This window comes from Eutrigla gurnardus (assembly GCF_963514095.1).
Source record: "Eutrigla gurnardus genome assembly, chromosome: 3".
NCBI lineage: Eukaryota > Metazoa > Chordata > Actinopteri > Perciformes > Triglidae > Eutrigla > Eutrigla gurnardus.
This window is the reverse complement of record NC_139917.1, coordinates 16,829,728-16,850,022: the sequence shown is the minus strand read 5'-3', so window position 1 is coordinate 16,850,022 and position 20,295 is coordinate 16,829,728. Positions and strand designations below refer to the sequence as shown.

The window sequence follows — 20,295 nt, the reverse complement described above, 5'->3', positions numbered from 1 at the left end:
AATTATATTTTCCAGTTTTTCGTTGTAGTTGCTTGAGACACAAGGGAGGCGAGTCGGTGAGGTCTAATTTGAGTAAAGAAGAGGCATGTTGCCTTTTCCTGAAGCTTGAAAAGGAAGTCGTTTTAAATGTGAAAACATATTGAGAATCAAGTCTTCTTTAAACTGCTTCAATCTACACATTACAGGTCCATCGGATTCATGTAGGCCATTTAATTGCACTTTTCTCCATTTTCTCTATTTAAATTATATTAAAGCACTATCCTCGAGCACACATGGCTCCCTTTAAATCCAGTGCCAGAATCAGCCGCTCGCTGAAGATGGTGTTTGTGAAGCTAGTGATTAAAACGCACTGTGTTGTTATTTGTTATTTGCGTTGTTGCTTGGACATGGGTTGTGTATTCAGAGCAGCGATGAGTACATGCAGCTGAGCCGATGAGAGTATTACACATGTCTATAGTGTAGAACAACATTTAGATAGTGCCGAGCGGAGGGGAATCATGTTTCTCAACAACAGCAGCCTGAGCTGCTCTCTGTTGTTTATTTTCCCAACCCTAACAAATGGGTTTTATAATAACCCGAGGCAGCTCAGCTAATCTTGAGATCCATGCTGAGACAGGAAGCACGGTGTCCACCGCGCCGGGGAAACGGACGGACAGCCTCATAGATTATCGGCCGAGTGGCCGTGACCGGGTCGAGCGGGTGCAGTCTGCGGGGACCGTTAATGAGGCGTGTCCATAGTAAGTCTTGATTGCATGGGAATGTTTTTGGGGAGACCGGGACTGAAGAACGAGGTGGAAGAAAACATTTGAATGTAGTTTTTCTCGAGGGATGGCAGGTGTGCGGAAGAAGACGAGGTGCACACATGCGGCAACCCCTTCGGTTATTTTCTGGTCTCAGTACACACACACTGCAAACTCCAGTTAATGTTTTTGTCCTGTATTTTTACGCTGCAGCATCCCACATAATTAAGAACGTGTGTGTGTGTGTGTTGGTGAGCCTTAAGCCATTTCAAACGCACACAGCCCAAATGAATTTGAACCTGTCCAGAGACAGAGATGACTTCATCATTACCTCACCCTGCTCTGCTAGAGGACTTATGAAAAACATGTGGCTCCACTCTCCCTCTACACTGCAAATTGATTGAGTCTTGGACTCCAATGTTTTTTTCCTTTTGTTAGAGGGGTGTGTGTGTGTTTGTGTGCAACTGGGCCTTCATTTTATTATCTTGGATTTTTTGTCTCTCTCTGGGTTTTTGACTTCGTCTGTCATTCGTTTGGCTCGTTGTGAAGTGGAGGTCTGGGTTTGGTCAGACTGAGCTGAGGCCTGCTGAGTTGGACAGGATTATACACCATGGCGGAGCATTTTCAGCTCGTGTGCACGTTTCCGCTATGCCCAATGAATCCAAATGAATAACATAACAGGGGTCACATTTTATTGACCATATTATTACACAACCAAACCATACAGTGCTTTGAAGGAAGTAGGTTGGCAATTAGGGAAATATGCTCATTTGATTTCCTACCAAAAGTTAGATGAAAAGATTGATGCGACTCTCATGTAGCCCGAAGCCCTCTGGCTCAGGCCTATTCTGGAAAATAATCTCTGCAACTACAAGGTCTAATTGAATAATCTTGGCATCACAATAAAGGTAATACCTGTGCGATTTCTACAGAGGTGTAACCATCAGTATTTATTTCACTGGGAACATGTAAATGAAGACGGAACGCAGCATAAATGATCAGGTTCTTTCCTGCCTGACGAAACCTTAACTTTAAGTGTGAACAAGAGAGTGAGAATATTTGAGTGCTAGTCAGTCACAGTCGATCTCCAAGGTTCTTTCCATTTTCTTTCAAGTATGCCGTTTACTCCCGCCTGGCATTTTGTTCTCAAGATTGTCATTCAATCATTCCTTTCAATACAGAGTTTCATCATAGAGCAATAAAAGCTCTCTAAGCTAATGAGCTTCTCAACTGCTTGGCAGCTAACAAACAGACGTTTGCATATTGTATTCGAAGGATGTATTTTTACCATGAACTCCTGCCCCAGATTATACACTATCAGATTAATTGAGTAACTAAAACTCTATGACTCACTCTTCCATCAGGTCAACGCTGTCGAAAGGGCTGTTGGTCAATGGTGCATTCAAGTTGAATTGAGTGCAGATTTATTCTGCCCCTGTGAGTGATTCCATGGGAATAAATTGATTTTGCTGCAAAAACAATTTGCCATTTTAAAAGCTTACGTGACCGGTCCTTTTAAAAATACCTAGGGGAAGAAAAAAAAGTAGACCAGCAAACGCACCAAATAAGATGAATTTGCATGGTTTCTGTTTATAATTACATGCTTGTTTGTTTTGTTGGAAATACATCAGTTCTGGTCAGGGTGCTGATGCTGACACGACATGGGTGATGTTGATAAAGTTGCATCGAGCTGCGCTGCTGATCTGCAACTTCAACATTTGATTTTGGGTGCTCCGAAGTGGTCAGACGAAAGCTGAACAGTCTCTTGTTTCATACTGTTGTGCGTCGTCCATCCACATTCAGGGCGGTGCTATTTGATGTGATACACGTGTGGGCCGAGTGTTTGGATTGCACAATTGTTTGGATGCCAGAAGTCCCAGCGTGGTGGGGTTAGAATAACCTTATTATACTCTTGAGGGTGGATGAATTACTGAAAGCATCCGGCCTGACGGGGAGTACAGCTGACGTCTGGCCAGCTTGGCGCAGTGTCTACGTCCATATGTGCATCATCACTGTGGATGTGCATGCTTTTGCATGTGTGTTGTTATGCATATGTGTTTATTTTTACTTTGTTTGTGTTTACACAGGCCTTTGTCTGTTTGTGTGTGAGGGGGCAGTCCTTGGCTTAGCGTCAGGCCCGGTCAGCAGTGGGTCTTCCCGGCACAGCGAGAAGGCGTTTGCATGGATATTAGAGTGGAGTAACCGTGGCAACGGGGTCAGCCTCTGACCATGGGATAAGGAGAGGTGCCAAGTTTTGGGCCAAATGAGCTTTTGAGGCAGACAACGGCTCTTTTGATCCCCCCAGTCATCACCTTATTAAAGTGTCTCTCCGAGGGTCAAACATTTGCGATCATGAAAGTTCTTGGCTGACATGGGAATGTCGACTGCACTGCTAGAACGATTGCACTTTTAATCATCAGATGCAAATTTAAAAACTGGAATCTTCTGTTTTTGCTTTGTTTTGTCATGTTTTTTTGTGTAGCAAATGGGCTCCAACCACATTTTTGTCATGTAACACTTATCCTTGAATCACTGAATGAAAGGCTTCATATGTTATTTGATGCAACACCGTCATCATCCAGTTATTGAGTTTATGAACTTGTGCAGATGGGAGCTGAAAATGTGTACATGCCAGCAATCTGCTCTTTTAACATCAGATGGTTATCTAATAATCAGACCAGAACAATCCATCAATGATGTCCTTGTGATGCTAGAGCCGTGACGTCTTGAATCCTTATTAAATCTTCAAGCTTAATTGTCAGTTTGAGGATGAAATGCTGCCGTTGTGAGCGGAGAATGGCACTAACTTGCTTCACTGTTTTGCCTGAGCCGCTCATGAGAGTGAGCATGCAGCCACTGTGGAAGTGGTGGGCACCTCCCCCATCACTGTGCCCCGAGGGTCTGCATTAATATGGAGATGAGATTAGAAATCTTCCAGGTCACTTGATCTTCTCAATTAACTGACTGTCACTTTGCATATTTACTGGCAACGAAAAAATAAACGAGCATGTACAGTGTAGTACAGCTATTAGGGCTAGTGTGAAGCCATGTGAGGTTCATTTATAGCTGTGTGTGTGTGTGTGTGTGTGTGTGTGTGTGTGTGTGTGTGTGTGTGTGTGTGTGTGTGTGTGTGTGTGTGTGTGTGTGTGTGTGTGTGTGTGTGTGTGTGTGTGTGTGTGTGTGTGTGTGTGTGACGCTTCTGTGGATGCTTTCATTACAAGTGTTGATCCCTTCGCTGTGTGGGGAATGGGGATCTGGAAAGGATGCACTGTCACTATTTCTGAGTGTGATGCAAAGCTCAAACTGTGTGTGTGTGTGTGTGTGTGTGTGTGTGTGTGTGTGTGTGTGTGTGTGTGTGTGTGTGTGTGTGTGTGTGTGTGTGTGTGTGTGTGTGTGTGTGTGTGTGTGTGTGTGTGTGTGTGTGTGTGTGTGTGTGTGTGTGTGCGTACCATATCTAAATCCATGCTACTGCCTGGTCTTTCTTTTCTTCTCTCTATTGAGCCATGTTTCTCTGCTCTTTTTTATTACCATGCTATAAAAGTCCTGCTGAGCCACATAACTCTTCTATATGTATACACACACACACACACACACACACACACACACACACACACACACACACACACACAAAACACAGTTTCAGCCCTGACTCCTGCAGTGACATTCAGCTCAGCCGACGTGCTTTGTTCATTCTGAGAGACAGATATATCACACTCTGTAACTGACCTTCTATGTAATGAGTCGCACTGGTTTAGAATGTGTATTTCTAATGGGACATTCACTGGATGTTGACTTCTTACAATACCGTGCTGGTGAACAGCGTTCTGGTGATTAAATACAATGCAGTACCAGTTATCTTCTCAGTTGATCGAGAACCAGCCGATTCATTTTGGAGACTTTAAATAACAAATCGAACATCCAACACTAACTGTGACGGAGGAGGCTCATAACGTGAAGCAGAGGAACGGAGCGGTTTGAGTTGGGGCATCTTCAGACAGAATCTTCAAGTTGGACACGTTGGTACCATCTATGCTATTTGATTCTGCTATTGTTTCAGGTAACTCATTGAATTATTATTTCCATCTAAAAACAAGTTTTGGGGCTTTTGTTTGAAAGCTTAATCATTCAGAGCTTCGTACATTCAAAGAAATCCATAACACATCTAGTTCTATTTGACCAACTCAAAACTGTAATTTCAAATGCATTTATGTTGAGTGCAGTACCATGATTTGTCCACCAGATGGAGACATTTGATTTTTCGGTGGAAGTATGGGGTGGGCTGCTCTTCGGCTGGAATTGACTCAAAAACAACCCCCCTGGGCATCACAAGCAGTCTGTTAGTCGGTGTGTGCTTTCAGTGTGTGTGTGTGTGTGTTTGTTTGTGTGTGTTTGTGTTTGTGCTTAGTAGGGGTGTAAGGGTGCATTTTCAATGTTTTCAAAGATGGTTTATGCTCCCCCCATGCATCTCTGTTAATGTAGGGCCCTATGAAATCCGTTTGAATTTTTTCCAGATTCCATTAAATTTTTCCCAAATTCCGTGTCTTCCATTTTAATTTTTCAAAATTCTGTGTTTTCCGTTTTAATTTGCCTGAATTTTGTGTTTTACATTTCTATTAAAAAAATGTTCCCATCAAATGGTGTCTAATCATGTGGTTGATGAATCAAAATTCAGAAATTTACTGAAGAAACATTCTAATAGTTCTAATTCTAGTTCCATTCTAAGACCATAATACGTGCATAAATATGTAAGTGTATGTGCAATAATTTATGGAGGAGTCCTTCATAGGCGTTTTTTTCTTTTCCACCCTGAGAGCTGGTTTCAAAAAAGTGCGTTTTCAGGCAGCGAAAATGCCGGATCCGTATGGATGGCCAGGCGAAACGCAGACGAAGACTTCTGCGTTTACGCACTGAAAACATTTTCGTGTGGACAGGCTCTAAGTTTCACTTTCAGGATGGATGAAGCGGTGTGCCCGTTAATTACACTAAAACACAGTAGAGACTCTCGACAAGGTGTTTTGTTTTCTTCTTTTCTTTCAGCTTAGGTGTGATGACAAACACTTATAATGTTAGAAAAATGGTAAATGGCCTCATTTATATAGCGCTTTTGTCCAAAGTGCTTTACAACAATGACTGACATTCACCCATCATCGGCAGAGTCAACCACACAGGGCGACAGCCAATTCTTCAGGAGCAATTAGGGTGAGGTGTCTTGCTCAGGGACACTGGGCACTCAGCTAGGAGGAGCTGGGGATCAAACCGGCAATCTTGCGGTTGCCAGCCATCAGCTCTACCTCCTGAGCTAAACTCCCCCAAAAAAACATTGATTTTTATAAATTATATCCAGATTTACAGTTGATTCTATTTTCATTGTCAGATTCCGCGATTCCGTCCGTGTTTTCTGCATCGTGCGAATCATAGAGCCCGATGTTAATGTGGCGGTCTAGCAGTGTGTCTGTGAGCGTGCCTTTTTCACTGCAGGTAGATTCCCTTCACACACTACAGTGGACACGGAATAAAATCAACTAATCAATACATAGGCATACAGACACTGTTTTCTGCATATGGAGCCGACATGAATCTATTTTGGTTCAGTAAATGTCTTGGGAAGGCAGGTCAGCGAGCCGCGACGGGCAGATGTTTACTGGAGTCGGATTGGATTGGATTGCACACGACCACAAATTACATTTATACAATCTACAACTACTACTACTACTACTAGAAATACAAAGTAATGAAATGTGCAGGCTGTGGCCGAGCATTAGCCCCCACCCATTTTGGGATAGATTCTGGCCATATCGACTCGCCCTAGCGTGTTTGTTTATGTGCTTATATGAACTCTTGTTGGCCTTGTGTGTGCAGGAAGCATGCTTTATTGCCTCTCTGACCAAACATCTACATTTACCACATCATCTGCCCCTGTTTTAGCAGGCACACCCATGCCTCGGTTCCTGTTTTGGACACACACACACACACGCATGCACACAAGTGACAAGTCACTGTTGGCAGCACTGAGTTTGGCCGGCTGCTGAATCCAGGTCTTGGTGTGGGTATGAAGTGGATTTGAGTACGGTACAGTTCATGCATGCGCACTTGCACGCACACATGCACGGGTGCGCAATGTTGACATCACGTAGGCTTTAAAGATCCCATATTATACTGTTTTTCAGCGACAGAGACGATGCCTGAGCTAGCGGCAGCGTGCGCCAATGTTTACGTGGATGTATCACTATGGCTCGCCTATGTGGCTCAGGTGAAGCTGCTGGTCCCGTATGGTTGGGACAGATCCTTTTACGAGGGTCAGTGTCGAGGCAAAGCCAGCTTTGTACTGACCCTCATTACTGAAGCAGTCCGATGCGAAGTGGTTAGCACACACATAGAAGCCGTAGCCGTAAAAATGAAACGCAAGAGACCAGACCCGGACCGTCGTGCACGGAGCTCTGTCAGACACGCGCCCCCTGGTCCCGTCCGACCGGAGGCAGCAGTGAAGACGCACCAGAGCGTGTGAGACAGAGGGAGGATTGTCTCCAGCTTCACCCGCACCAGGATTTATTCACGGAGCACCAGCCGGATCACCCAGCGCCATGACCGGGAAGTCGGGCTGCACTCTCCGGAGCGCTGTCAGTCCACGCTCTCCGTCCGCGCTGTCGAGCTGGCTCTCCCCGCTGTGTTGCGAAACGCCACCTTTCAGATATCTCCTATGATCGTGCAGATGCGTTCGGCCTATGCAAATGACTCCTTTCGTTACGTAACAAAAGGAGCTGAATCTGAACAGCCTGTAGGAGTGCCGTTGTACCAGTGGGTGGGCTGCAGAGACCATGCAGAAATTGCTTGTTTTCCTCATCCTGGGAGTTGACTGGCTCAGGGAGGACCAGTTTATAGGTGTAGAGACCAGAGAAAACCTGTTTTTCATAATGGCCCCTTTAATCGATAGGCCATCACTTTTATTATCGCTCAGTGTTCAACTCGGATCTCCCCCCGCTATTGAGATGATTTATGACTGAAAATGCTGCTGATGACATGAGGCACCGAGCAGGAGCGTAGGGTTGAAGGAGCTCAGAGAGGTAAGGGGGAGCGAGACCATTTAAAGACTTAAAAACAAATAAAAGAATCTTAAAATGGACTCTTAAGTAAAAAGGACATCATAAACTCCTAAAATTTGACTCTGACAAGGGCCGACACATGTCATAACCGACTTCTTGGGTGTAGCATCCTGCTGTGTAACCCCCCTTCGGCATCACAGCCTGTGTGTGCTTTCAGTATGTACAGATCATAAAAGTGTTCATGTGTGTTAAAACAGGTTAATACTAAACCAATATTGGGGGTTAGTCTTTTGGTGCTTTTTAGTTTTTAAGATCCAATATTTCACTTTTGCTTCATCGTTCCTCCAGAATGTATTGTCAAAAAGATGAAAAGAACTCTCTAAAGCAACACACAGCATACTCATTAATTTATCAGTGTGCTGCCGCGCAGGTACAGCACCGAGCATCTCCGTCTGATAGTAGATTGCACCCTGTGACACCCAGTGTTCCCTAGTTGTCACAGTTACTCAAGGAGCGATGTTGCATTACATCCTGTGCATTCAGATGACAACGCTTCCTTTGAAGGAAAGACCCACCCTAACAACATTAAGCAATAGATCAGACCATTCAAATGGGCGGACCAAATTTTACGATGAAAAACGTGCCAGACATGGATTAACGCATTAAAAATATGTATTATCATTCATCTTTCTGCATGTGGGTGCTTCTATATTTCATCAAATATAATGAATATGTTGGCTTGTTTTTCATTTGAAGCATTTAAAAACAGATTCTCATGACAAATACACGTTCCACCCTATCAGTTCCCCCTCCTGATGGATCGCTGCCCACGCACAAACTCACGGACTTTCCACTGAGGATGTATCTGGTCGAGACGGGGAGAGATACCCCGTCAGATGTGCACGCTGTCGTGTCACATGCCTCGCACTCGTGTAGCAGGATGGGAAGTGTGGGAAGGCTGTATTTCCTTTACCTCAGCAGAGGAAATCACTAGATAGGACCATCTTTTGTTCTGTCCTTACAGGACGGTCACTGATACGCTTTGGGCATGAGGCCATGTCATATCCCAACATACCGTGTTTTTGTGTACTTCATGGGCCTGCACCAGTTATTTAGAACATGGATGAATGATGTCATCCATCTTGTGGTCAAAGGGACTGTGGTGGTGTGTCCTTAAGATGATGTCATCAGTTTGAGTCTGATTCCGCTGTTCCGGAAAAATGTGTTTAATGTCCTCTGAGACCCGACAACAAGGGGAAATTATGACAAATAGGCTTGTGTGTGTGTGTGCGTGTGCGTGTGCGTGTGCGTGTGCGTGTGCGTGTGTGTGTGTGTGTTTTTCAAGTCCAAAATTTCCCCAGCATGAACTATAGAGACGGATCCTTCATAACAAGTTGTGGAGCTGGTCTAGAGTACCAGATGTGCCTTAGAGCGATAAATGTAGCCCCCGGATGATTTCGCCACCAGCAGCAGAGGGAAATCACAAATGCATCTAAACTTCTTGGCCTGTGGGAATAAACAAATATTTGTATGCTTTCTTCAGGTGATGACTGACGGAATCAGGTGACACGACAGAACTTCTCATCTAACTTTGTGCAAGAAGGCAAATCATTTACGAAGTGTGACCGTTCCTCTCTCACACTTCCTAAGTTTCTGACTTTATATGAAATAAAAGAGGTTAAACAATCAGTAGTCGCAGGAACCTTTACAAAGCATGTGTCTGATTAGTAGGCGTTTTTTTGCACGTCACATCATCATTGATCCAGTAGAAGTGCCTTTGAGCAAAGCTCTGATTGTGTATCGGCTGCAGAGGCGCCGCTGTACGACCGAACGTGACTCCTAACCTCGCCGAGGAGGAGTGTTTGCCTGCTTGGATTAATAGCGTATCGCATTTTCAAGTTGTTATGATTAATAAAACAAAAGTGAGTGTTTAATGGGGCTGTTTCCAGACCAGTCATGTCACGTACTCTGCCTGAACTCATCCTTCAGCGAGGCTTTCTTCCTGTTAATACAGCTGTCTGGGTGGCGTCCTCAGACAGGCTTTGTAGAGGGCGGCGGGCTGCCAGCACTGATCGACCTCAGGGGGAGAGAACGAGATTGCGTCATCCCACCGGAATATGAAACATTTTCCTCGTACACAGAACTGCTGAATGATTGTGAATGTAAATAAATGGACTGGATAATCATGATGCAGTCATAGTTTTATCTTAAGTGACCCTTTGGTTCAAGTATTGTGTTTCTGCATGACTCCAGTGATCTGCACCGTGGTGGTGGGGAGGTTTTCCTCCAAACAAATTGTTTCTCTGCTCATCCAAATTGGATTTTCATTTAGGAAGGACAGGTTCCTGCTGGACTCGAGGATCTATATTTTTGAGTGTGTATATACTGTATTTCCAACCAAATTATAATTTTTTTTAAACACCAGAAACCCTAGAATTATGCGATGGACTCCTTTCACATCATCAGTATATGAGTAAGCCTACATGGTTTTTATATCTGCTACTTCAAATTCAGTACTTGCCAACGCTCGGTTGACTATTGAGCTCAGGAAACTATATGTTTTTATTATTTAAGGTTTCTACATTTTCCATATTTACACTTTACCTCCTACCTTCTTTTAACATTAAATATGTTGGGCTGGCATTTTCCATCTGCAAGACAAAACTCTCCAAAGCTGTACATTTAGTATGTCTGACTGATATACAGTGGAAATATATCTGGAAAGTGGCTTTGTGTCTGATTTAATTCTTCTGGAAATGTTTGTGAATTCATATTTTGCAAAACAAAACAGCAGACACGGCAAAACATTAAAATTGTGTTTCAGCAATAATATTTCTTCATGAATAAAAGAACAGCTCACTTATTATTTTAAAACGAGGATGTTAACATTGTATTGATAAATTACAGTACCCTCAGTCTGACTCCCCCTCTCCTCCTCTCCGTGTGTGACGTGCGTCGGCTTGTCCAGATGCTCTTCACATTGTTTTATGTCCATATGGCTTATGAGGAGAAGAGCAAAAACGCTGGCGCTGCAGCGCATGAATTTGAATTTCCCAGAGAACCTGATATATGGAGAGAGCAGAACGGAGTGAGAAGTGCGCAATAAAAATGATATGACAAAAAGTAGACGTGAGTATGGGCACAGTAGCATCAGGTGTGTGCGACACACACACACACACACACACACACACACACACACACACACACACACACACACACACACACCCAGCCCTATAAAGCAGAGTCAACAGTAGTCAGATTAGGGGGCTTTTGGAGTGAACAGCAGCACTAATTCACACCATCTGAAAAACTGCTGCTACCAGGTGGAAATGCTGCTTTCTTTTTTTGCCATCTGCTCTTTAGCAAGGCAGCAAGGTTACATCCAATTCATAGCTACGTTTGAATATAAATAAGTGGCCGAGATCAGGAAGTCTCAGCCCTGGAAGAGATAATTTTTGAGTGAATCCGATGTTAAATGATTACTATTTGCTGATATTCAAACCGATTGACTTGGAGAATGATTTGACCAAGTAATAAATACGTTGATTTAATTGACAGATTATAAAAAACTGAGAATCACCTAAAAGCACCACTTTAAGTCCTGTGTTGATGTGCTCATAAGTTAATTAGAAATAAGTCACTCGTCATGTAAGAAGCATAAACCCTAGATCTGACTTCCGTCCTGCTAGCTGGGGCAGCAATTAAATTGTTTGCTGCAGATTTGGCCTCATTTCGCTATCTTGGGAGGATACTGTCATTTCCATGTGTGATTACTTTGATAAATGGGTTGATTTTCACACCTGAATGGCATTTTACAAAATATCATCTGCCTAGTTTCCCTCTGAATAAACGCAAGACTGACAGATGACCTTATCTGTTCTGCCACTGATATAAACACATTCTAGCATGCACCTGCTTTTGCTGTAGGCTCAATAAAATAGTTTGCCAGTCAGTTCAGAACTTGACCTCTGCTGTGCTCAGCCTCTCTCTGTCTGCTTCCCCATCTCACTTGCTTATCCTCATTACATTTCAAAGTCACACAAGTGAGCGCAGTAGCAGTCAAAGGCTCACATTTAATTCCCCCTGTACCTCCGAATTAAGTCTGAAACCACCATGAACTGCCATCAGAAAGAGACGGGACTCCCGTTGTCTCTCCAAATCAGATCACATCAGATTCATCAGATGTTGGGATTGTTGTGTAATTGTGGCAAAACTAACAAAATGAAAAGCAAGTCCATTCTCATCTCTTTTTTTTCTTTATAACATGCTTTTTAAAGCTGAGATCACATTTCAAGCCACTTATTAAACATGGCTAACGCAATAAAACAATAATTTTAATTTGTCTGGATTTTATATAATTAGGCTGAAGGGCCATGCTGTGTTACTGGACAGTCACATCTGACAAATCACTGAGGCCACCACAGCGGTCAGCAGAAAAGGATGTTATATAACTGTGCTGGTTTTTCTTGTCTCTCTGCATCTCGCCCAAAGATAAAATAATTAGTATGTCATGCAGGGCCCGGCTTAGTTCATGATGTGAAGCGTTGTTCAACTTGCACCGGCACAGGTTATTAACGCTGCTGACTGTGCGGCTTGAAGCCGGTTGTGAGGCCAATGTCCAGGCTGCGACAACACGGTGTGTTCTCAGTGGTTTAATGGTTAGTGTGAAATAAACACTAAGGATGAGAGAACATATCTACTTTAAAGTGGTGGTTGATGTGTGGATGGTGGGGGAGTACATTTTGTACTTTAGTACATTTTTCAAGTGTATTTCGTAAAATGTGTCCATTGGGAGCAGGTGCTTACATTTTAGTTCACTATAAATGTGTCAAAGGTTGCAAATAATTAAGAATTAATGGTCGTGGTGCTCAGTGGGAAGATGGTGAGGGGTCATGTCCCTGATGCACCACTAGTCACTCTAATTGGTTGGTCTGTTTTATCACGGCTGCACAATATTGGAAAACATTGGCATTGCAATATTCTTTTTTTCCTGCAACGTAGGCTACATTCTAAGTGCTGTGAAGTTGCAGCACATACTGAGGAAATGCACAAGCCAGCAGAGAGAGGATCCTCCCACAGCAAGGAGACTCTGACCCACTAGGTTGAATCCCCAGGCAGCCCACACACCCTTTGGGAAGTGTAAAAATATATTCAGTGCATTATGAAACTGTGTCAGGCTGACCAAGACTGTAGGTAATTTACTAGGGTCCTATGAAATCAGTTTGAATTTTTTCCAGATTCCATATTATTTTCCCCTAAATACTGTTAAATACTCTAAATTCTGTGTTTTTTCCCGTCAAATTGTGTCTTATCATGTTGTTGATTTACTGGAGAAACATTCTATTAGTTCTAATTCTAATTCCTCGTCATTCAGAGACCATACAAATGTGAATCAGTTCATTTCGGAACAGTTCTGATGTGAGATGAGGTTTGTTTGTAGCTGTTTGTAATGCATGAGAAAGATTGAACATGGAAAATGAGAACCACGTGAGTTTTTCCTTTCATATATAGCAGCAAAAATAATGTAGAAAAAAAATGACCCGAGCGATGGAACAGACCGTACTTGCTGTCAGCGGGCCTCGTGCTTCTCCAATCCTCATTGTCATTCCACACCTGAAGGAAAATTAAGTTCTTCCAGCTCCACTAACACGGAAAGCACCAGCTTCAGCAGGTGGTTTTGGTTCCTGCTGGTTCAGCCAACCTGGACAAGAACGTGTGCTACTTTCCACAACCGCTCGGCCATCTGGGACCTTTCACATATAAATGCTCTGCAACCTCTCGCACAGCTCCCAGGTGCAGCCGACACTTCCAGTTACATACTTTCGACCGTTCTGCGAAATACAACATAATTTGAGTTCAGTATTTTCATTCAATAACTTCCTCATTTAAGATATAATTTTCCATATGTCTTTGGAATATTGTTTAATGTGTTGTTTTGGACCCATCCCACATTCCTACTGGCCAATTATCATTATAATGGAATGCACCCTGGGCAATAACACGCCTCACATGCTATCAATAGCTCCGGCGTTCTCCTATGGCGGGTCGTGCTCCTGGGTGTTGACACAGTTGGTGTTTGTACAGATGACATTGGATGACTATCAAGGGCACAAGCCGAGTCCCTGAGGCCGCCTGCTGCTCCGTGTACTCCAGTACACCAGTTAACCAGCACAGTACGGAGGCACCGCCACTCTCCACAGCGGAAACTGCTGACCACCGAGACTGAGAAGACGCACATTGAGGCCTATTTTTCAATTTAGCTTTTTCAAGTTACTTATATAACAATAATCCCAATAATGGAAATTCACCATAACTTAATAAATGCATTGTGAGTGGGTTTTTTTTTCACGATAAAATCCTATATCATCCAATTCCGAGTGCCTTAATAAATAGTTAGCTTCACAATGTAGCTTCGTCTGGGGGAAAAAAAAATACCATGCACGAGTGTTCAACCACAGTTCTGTAAAACCAGTTTGCACATGTGCAGTAGCGAGGAGGCAGGATGCATGGATTGTGTAGCAAGTGACATATGATGACATATCGGAACGGTGCAGAGACTTGTGTACTTGCTGATACCTGATCTGGGACTTTAGGCTGTGTTCATTGTTCATTCATCTCAGTGGTGAAAATGGGGGCGGCTGTTTTGTGATTTGGACCCCTCCCTCAGACCCCTAACCCCCAGACAGGGGATGTAACATGAATCCATATCTGTCCCCATGATGGAAAAGACATATTACAGGTGTTCGCTAATTGAAGATCATCCTTTTGATTTGGCTTTGTGAGTATGTCACATAGGCTGAATTACAGAGCAAGCATAGTTTGCAGGGATAATGAAAAGGCATCAGGCTTTATTGTGGGAGCCGTCTTCCTTTTAATTACAGGTTTATATTTCACTCATTCCTGGCTAATTTTTATTTTTGCACCCAGACCTTAAAAAAAAAAGAGACCAAATAATATTTAAAGCACATGGATGTGTCTGCCTGTAGTTGTGACAGATCTCTTCACCACAGACACACTATATGGCTCAGAGTGCACAGACATAGAAGAGAGCCGTAAAAAACCCCAGAAGACTCGTATGCAGAGAGTAATAATGTGTTTGTGTCTGTTTCTGTCCTAGTTGGCGAGACTGTGTTTGCTCCAGCAGTCCCTCGAGAGGTAAGACTTTCTGCACCATTTCAACCACTGCTCCAGCTTTTGAAACACCTGTTGCGTTCATTAACGGCAGAGCACCGTCTCGTGTATTATCTTGCGCATAAAACTCAAGAGTGGATGGGAAATAAAATGGGGGGGAAGCAAAAAAATATGAAAAATATAGTGTTAACTGAAGTTCTGGTCTTACGCCCAAACGCCTCCGCCCTCATCTTTGGCTTTCCCGAGGACACAGAAGGTAAATGGAGAATTATAGTGAACTCTTTTTGGAGAGCCTTGGATAAATGGTCCAGCTCTGGTCAGTGGTAAGCTTACAAACTGCTTCTGGCCAGACATTTTATCCTGTTAAGGAAATAGTGATCTCTCTCTCTCTCTCTCTCCCTCTCTCTCTCGCCCACTTGAGGTCAGGAAAACCAACCAGGGTCTCGTTTGTCGCATGGCTTGCTCATTGAGTCAAGTCATTTATTGTTTCCCCCAGTATTTGTTTCTGAGGCTGTCAAACCATTCGGACTCTCCTTTATTTTGCCAGCAGCTGATGGAAAGAGCGAGAATGAGAGACACTTTATTTGTACTTCAAGCGCGGCATTAATGTGAGTTTGTTTTGGTGGATTTTCTGTGATATTTTGAGGGGAATTTGACCATTTTTTAAGCAGGCCATGCATGTTTTAATTATAATAGTGAGATTCTGGAGACGAATCTGCAGGAATCTGATGTTTTTTTAAGTAATATGAAGATTTCTAAACATTTCCTCATTAGCTTCATTAAGCACCTACACATAGTCATGCATCTACGTGCTCTAATCCACCGTTTATATGTATCGGCATCAACATTTATTAAATTGACCCGCTGAGTTTGTTCAGATTTTAGAAATGACTGTAATGTTGGATTGATTCAGCGTTATTATGAACAATGACTCCACCACAGCATTCCCACCGGAGCTGACGGCTTTGTGGTTCAGACACATTTGCCATTTACAGTGCACACGACAGCTAAGCCGTCTGGCTGAGCTCCTTACTCTCCTTTAATGAAAGACACCACAATAGAAACGGCACAGCTGTTGATGCCATCCCTTAATTAGCTTCATAATTATATATCATAGCTTTCATAGTGTAGAAATACTACATACCCTTGAGCTGAATTAAGCCTGTCATTCATTTGAAGGCATCGCAGAGGCAGGTTTGTGTCACTTTCTTTTAGCTACACCTGCTAAGTACGAAGCTCTCTGGTCTGTATTTCTTTGTCTGTCCAGTAATGTATGAGCAACGGAGAGCTGGCTGTACCCAGCATGCCGTTCAGTGGAGTAACGCAATATTAGGGGTCCCCTCACAAGACACTACTCAGTGTGTACGTAGCGCGGCACTAATAAATATGTCCCCTAGATCGCGAGAGCTCACTTTTGTGCTTCCTTGGGTCCTCAGACAAACACCGTCCAAGTTTGGATTAAAACGATTTAGTTTCTAATGAAGTGGGATGAAAATGATTCAGTAGGCATAAAGGATGTATGATATAAATAGTTAATTAAGCAGTTTCAAATAAACACATCTATTGAAGGCAAACATTGGGGTGTCGATGATGCCTTTAGTTCCAGATATTCTGTTTGACTGGTTCCTGTTTCCCTTCTACTCTATCATTTATTTTATTTATTATACTGTTTCTACAGAAGCTTTGGGGCATTTAGAGGCAACAGTAGCAGCGAGAAAGTGACGGGAGCAGGTTTCAAACCTCCAGGCTTGTATGCTTGGTGATGTTGATCAGCTCTGGAACCTTAGATAACCTGAGATAATATAGTCGGCACTGATCCTGACTGCTGGAAGTGAAAACACAGAAATATTGCTTGAATACATGCAGTACATACTGACCTTTTTATGATTTTGAAGCCAATACAAGCTGCAGTTGCACACACACACAGACACATCCAGAGCTGCACTTCTTTTAAAGATGCGTGCAGCTGAGGATCTGTATGTATACAGTCTCTTCTTCTGGAGTCAGACGAGTCTTTGCCTCTAAGACAACGCTCGTGCTAAGCCGGCATCATTTTAGGGAGTACTGGAGGGAATCTCAGCACAAAGCAGGTTTTGAATTCTGTTCAGTTTTAACCTTTGGGTACAGGCCGTAATACAGAAACATAAGAAGACTGCAGCCAAAGTGATGGGCTTCATAGAGGGTGGAAACAATAGAAGTCGTGCAGCTCTCGGATGTTCACAGACAGTCTTTGGTGTAAATCCGGAAAGGCTGGACACATCTGACAAGGATAATGGCATAATGATGTTCAACCCTCCAGCATAACAGCTTGTTACGAGTTAATTCTTGATAATCTTGTCCCTTGTGTCAAATTTATTGAGGTATCGCATGGATTTGTGATAACCGCGTGCATTGATATGAATCTTCCGAGGACTGACACCCGATGATTTGTAGTGGCGAGCGGTTTTAATTATAATCGGAGTGGGTGTTTCCCTGATAAAAAACAGCTGTCTCCTCTGTGATTCATCAGTCCAGCAGACCTAGGAGGAGTTTGGTTCCGTGTGCACTGTTTAGTATTTTACAGCCATATTTGATAGGGGGGTTGCTTGTAGTTCTGGTTTTGTTGCAGCAGCATCCGTAGATCTTCAGATTTATGGCCGCCTGTCTGTGTGCATGGGGTTCGGGGGTTGTGTTTGCGTTTGACTGGTCCTGGCCCACACGAGGTGTCTTGTAATGATTAGGCGCATCCGGGTGAAATGCATATGGGACTGAAAAGTGTATTACGACACATGGTCAAAGATGCACACATTCACTTTCAGCTCTGGTGGCCTGTGGGGCTTTTGTAGTGCTGATGGGCCACAAATGACCGCTTTGTGTTCGGGGAGGCTGAGAAAAAGTTGGACTGCAACACACACACACACACACACACACACACACACACACACACACACACACACACACACACACACACACACACACACTCACACTTTGGCAGTGTCAGAGTCTGTGCACAGTTCTGCCCGGCTCAATAGGCTGATTCATTAGAGCCTCCTCATGACACCAGAGGAGAAAATGGACTTGCAGGGAAGGGAGGACGGGGAGATGGGAGTGCTACAGCTCAGCAGCTCTGAAGTCTGACATGACCTGACAGTGTGCAGGTCAGTCTTCAAGGAAGAGTCCAAGCAGAATAGTTGTGTGGGTTGAGCCTGACAATCCCCAATTCATTTAGCTTTTTTATCACGTTAGATGAGTCGCCCAAGTGCTTTGTGGGCAGAAGCGTTATCAGTGTAGATCCTATACATGCATTAGTAGTGTGGGTACGATGTGGTGCTGCTTCATTGACCTAACTGGAGTTTTGGTAGCACTTTAACTTATAATGGGGCAAGCACTGCCTTAGATCTCACATAAAACACAGTATATGCATTCACTTCTTCGTGCCTCTGCACTAGTTTGTCTGGAAGTGTTTTGCAGGCCTTGTGTTGGCGGTAAAAGAAGGTTGGAGGGATGACAAAGCTTGTTCCTGATTGGCCCAAGTGCTTACACACCTGCAGCAGGTAATGAAAAATAAATTGTCGTCTTTGTGAGTAGGTCCATATATATCATAGAGAGATTAATGATCTATTATCATAACAAGTCCAACGTCAAAGCATCATTCTGATTTATTTTGTTAGCTGCAATCGGGGAGTGCTTGTTAAGGGCGACAGCGGCCAGGACACATAATTATTCACAGCGATTCAAAAATAGTTACACTCTTCGGTCATTTTGTTCTCAAAAGAGTACTGCAAATATCCAAACCCTTCTCTTTCCAATAGCTCGTCCCAAATTATCTTCACATGCTCTGCAGGGGAGATTTATATTAGATTTAATTTTGTATCTAATACCATGATTACTGAATCTGGCAACTGGCGGTGGAAATGTGCCGTGGAGTGGAGTGGGTGTTGTAAGTAACGATGCTTGGCAGCGAGCTGTGTTTGGCCGGGTCTTTCCCTCGCTGTCTCCTCTGGAGTCGGGCAGACTTACAGCCGGGCCTCCTGTCAACAAGGGGCTCTCGCACCAACCCCCCCACCCCCCCCCCCGGATATGTGTGAGATATTCTCCGTGTCTTAACTGCTCCCTCTGGATCACACTGGGAGATTACTTTTGGCCCGTTGTAACTAGATCACTTTGTGCTTTTATGCTAAATCTGACATCATTATTGTGTTTCTTTCTTTGCAACTGCTCAGTTTAATATGCAGTGCTTTAATCCAAGTTACAGAAATAACTATGATCTGTAAAGACAAACATGTTCTAGCTGTCAGAAAGTCCCTGTGTGGGTTTTCACCATAATGAGCTCCTCCTGACCTCGTATCACACGACGTAGACTTATTAACTGAAACGCCGTGTTTACCTCCGTCACACGGTGTTACATTCAACATGGGGAATTAGAGAGAACGCCTGCTTCCATTGCAAACAGGGCAAAGGTCTGAACACCCCACGCTGTGAGGGGAGGTCGCCTCGGGACTAGAGTCCACCCAATTCTGTGAAAAATAAATCTAGGTGATTAATAAAGCTGCATGCTTTAGTTGTTACAAAGAATGACATATACACACGTATTTATGTGTCATATATTGTCAACGTGTAGAGCTGTGATATAAGAAACATTATAGGGTTTAGAGAGTTTGATAAATGATATAAACATACAGTCAGATACACATGGCGAGTCAGACAACTTATGGCTCATATTTCGAAACAAACAATCTTCCTGCATTAACGTCACATACTATATTTCCAGCGCTGGATGCAGGCCAGTAGGCCACTGCAGGTGAATCCTCACCTCCTCTGGGTTTCCCAGGGGATTTCAGCTTGCGTCAGCAGTTACGCTGCTCTGCTATCCCCTCGTGTTTGCGGTGGGCGGGGAGGGTTTATTCACTTTGTATGCAGAGTGGGAGTTTGTTTTTTTAGCCTCTATCTGGTTCCAGGCATGTTTTGAACTTTTTTCAGAAGAAAACATTCTGACAAATACAAGACAACTGTTGTATTGTTTTATTCTTGTCGATGCTGCAGTTCTGTGTGCAGGACTTTCTCTACCGCTGCTGGCTCTTAACTTGAACTGGATTTTGCGTAAATACAACACACGCGCAATGTGCACAATTCTTGAAAAAGAACTCCAACAATGCAAATTAGAAGTGATGCAATGTCAACATGAAAATGTCCAATAGCAAAACTGTGGAAATGAAATGTTTGCCTGTCAGTTTTCTTGCTGATCATACAATAGCTGATGTAACTTCAGCAGCAGGTTGTGTCGGTGAGATCCAGCAGCAGGATCGCACTCATACATGTTAACACGCTTTGCTGTGGTTGTTGAGTCTGCATGGCTGGGTTGAGTGACGTTATAATGGAAGGATAACGACAGACGAGCACTCAAC

General features: G+C 43.5%; 1 protein-coding gene across 2 annotated transcripts in view; it reads left to right on the top strand.

Moving 5' to 3' along the window:
• Positions 1-4,754: 4,754 nt before the first annotated feature.
• Positions 4,755-20,295, top strand: part of add3a (adducin 3 (gamma) a) — an 81,180-nt gene continuing 65,639 nt past the window's right edge. For both annotated transcript variants that reach the window (XM_084005014.1, XM_084005013.1), the window contains exons 1-2: positions 4,755-4,797; positions 14,898-14,935. In XM_084005014.1, coding sequence (XP_083861140.1) covers positions 4,770-4,797; positions 14,898-14,935 — 66 coding nt within the window. In that variant the 5' untranslated portion in view covers positions 4,755-4,769. The remainder of the gene's footprint in view (positions 4,798-14,897; positions 14,936-20,295) is intronic.